Source organism: Lottia gigantea, assembly GCF_000327385.1.
Source record: "Lottia gigantea unplaced genomic scaffold LOTGIsca_231, whole genome shotgun sequence".
NCBI lineage: Eukaryota > Metazoa > Mollusca > Gastropoda > Lottiidae > Lottia > Lottia gigantea.
In genome coordinates, this window is record NW_008708651.1 from 156850 (window position 1) to 158743 (window position 1894).

Below are 1894 nucleotides of genomic sequence, written 5' to 3' on the forward strand. Positions count from 1 at the left end.
TTAGTGTAGCGTTAAATTTTTAAATTTCCGGAGAGATGGGCCTTGTTTCGATTCATTTTGAGTTAAGTTTATTGATATTGTGGAATGATCACTAAGAATATTAGGAATTATTTTACAGTTGGTTATTCTTTCCTGAACAGCCTCAGATACAAGCCAAAAATCTATCCTACTGTGTATGCTGGGTTTCTTTTGTTTCCATGTGTATTTTTTAGACATTGGCATGTTGAATCTATATATATCTATAAGTTGATAGGTATTTATTATATTAAATATTTCTTTAAATCCCTTCTTTTTAATTCTATAATTTCCACTTAATCTATCATCCTCTTTATTGAGTACGTTATTAAAATCACCTCCTATTAGTATTGGATAATTGTGGTCATCTAAAATAGTTTTAATTACATTGTTCAAATTTTGGTAATATAAAAACTGATCTTTGTCCGGAATTGGGCTATATGTGTTCACTAAAATATATGTAGTTTGAAAAATATGCGCAGTAACAATACAATAGTAACCTTTTGGGTCGGGGTAACACTTCAGGATCTCTACATTAGCATTGTTACATAATAATATAGCTGTTCCTGCAGAGTTACTACTGCCATGTGAAAATAGTATATCCCCACCCTAATCATTGCTCCACTGTTTCTCGTCATCTGAAGTACTGTGTGTTTCTTGTAAAAACAAAGGATCTGAATTTTTATCTTTCAACCATGAGAAAACTTTTACACATTTTAGTCTGTCACGCAAGCTATCTTACCATAAGTAAAGAGTCTTTTTTAAAAACGTAAAAAACAACAAAGAACTATTATTTTTCGATGGGAACTTTTTGATTATGATATCCACAGTATGTACCCTGTTCGTACTAAAAAGTTCTTCTAATACAATTTTGTTGGAGCGGCTTTTGATTTATAACGAAAACTTTCACTGTGAGAATAGGGCCTACTATTGAAAAACAGAAGAATCAAACGGATTTTAACGAAACTTAAGTGTTTGTAATCACCCAAGTAAGAACCCTATCGAAAATCAGAAAAATCAAAAAAATATTTAGTAGGAGTTATTGCCCCTGTTCTTGAGAACGCGTTCAATTTCAACACTCGTTAACATTTTAAAAGATTCAATTCTTAACAGATTTTGACGAAACTTGCTGATATTGTTTATTATCACTCATGGATGAACCTTATCAAAAATAAAAAAAAATCGAAAATAAAAAAAAATATAAAAATGTTTCATAGGAGTTATTGACCTCGTTCTTGAAAACGCTTTCAAATTTTAGCTTTAAAAACTAAAATGCATGATTCTTGTCGGATTTTGACTAAACTTGGTCTTCTTATTGAGTACATCGCTGAAGGTTGAATATTTGCATTCTAGAGTTTTCACGAGCTAAAAATTGAACACGTTTTCAAGAACAAGGGCAATAACTCATACTCAATATTATTCAGTATCGCCCCAAAGAGTTCAAAAGAAGTGTATGACTGAAGGTAGAATATTTCATACTGGTGATCGTTACTGAACTGCCAAATTTTTGTTCAAAATCAAAGCTGCCAGTGGGCGTATATTACCTTGCCTGGCAAGTGATCTTATTTTTGGCAGTGAAATTGAATTATTGGTGTTTGGATCATGCTTTGAATCAGAAGAAAAATATTTTAAAGCAAGAAAAGTAATAGGCTACTGATTTGTTTCATTTCATTTGTAAAAAATCTGTGATTCCATAATAATTGACATCCCCAAAACTCCACCAAATTGAAAAAATTTTGTTTCATAGTATGAAATATGCGATCCATAAGATATAATACCAATTTAGGGCAAATTTTTATTAGCGGTAGAGAAATTGGGATTTAAACCTCATCAGGCCTTGGCTTACCATGGCTACTGCTATTGTGTGTTCAATCTCAAA

The 1894-nt window shown here is 31.4% G+C and overlaps 1 protein-coding gene across 1 annotated transcript; it reads right to left on the bottom strand.

Annotated features, from left to right (window-relative positions):
* LOTGIDRAFT_144293 (hypothetical protein) lies at positions 1-606 on the bottom strand (the record flags this gene model as incomplete). The annotated part of the gene is made up of 1 exon (XM_009055098.1): positions 1-606. A coding segment is annotated over one exon (606 nt), but the record flags the coding sequence as incomplete, so codon positions are not given.
* Positions 607-1894: the final 1288 nt, after the last annotated feature.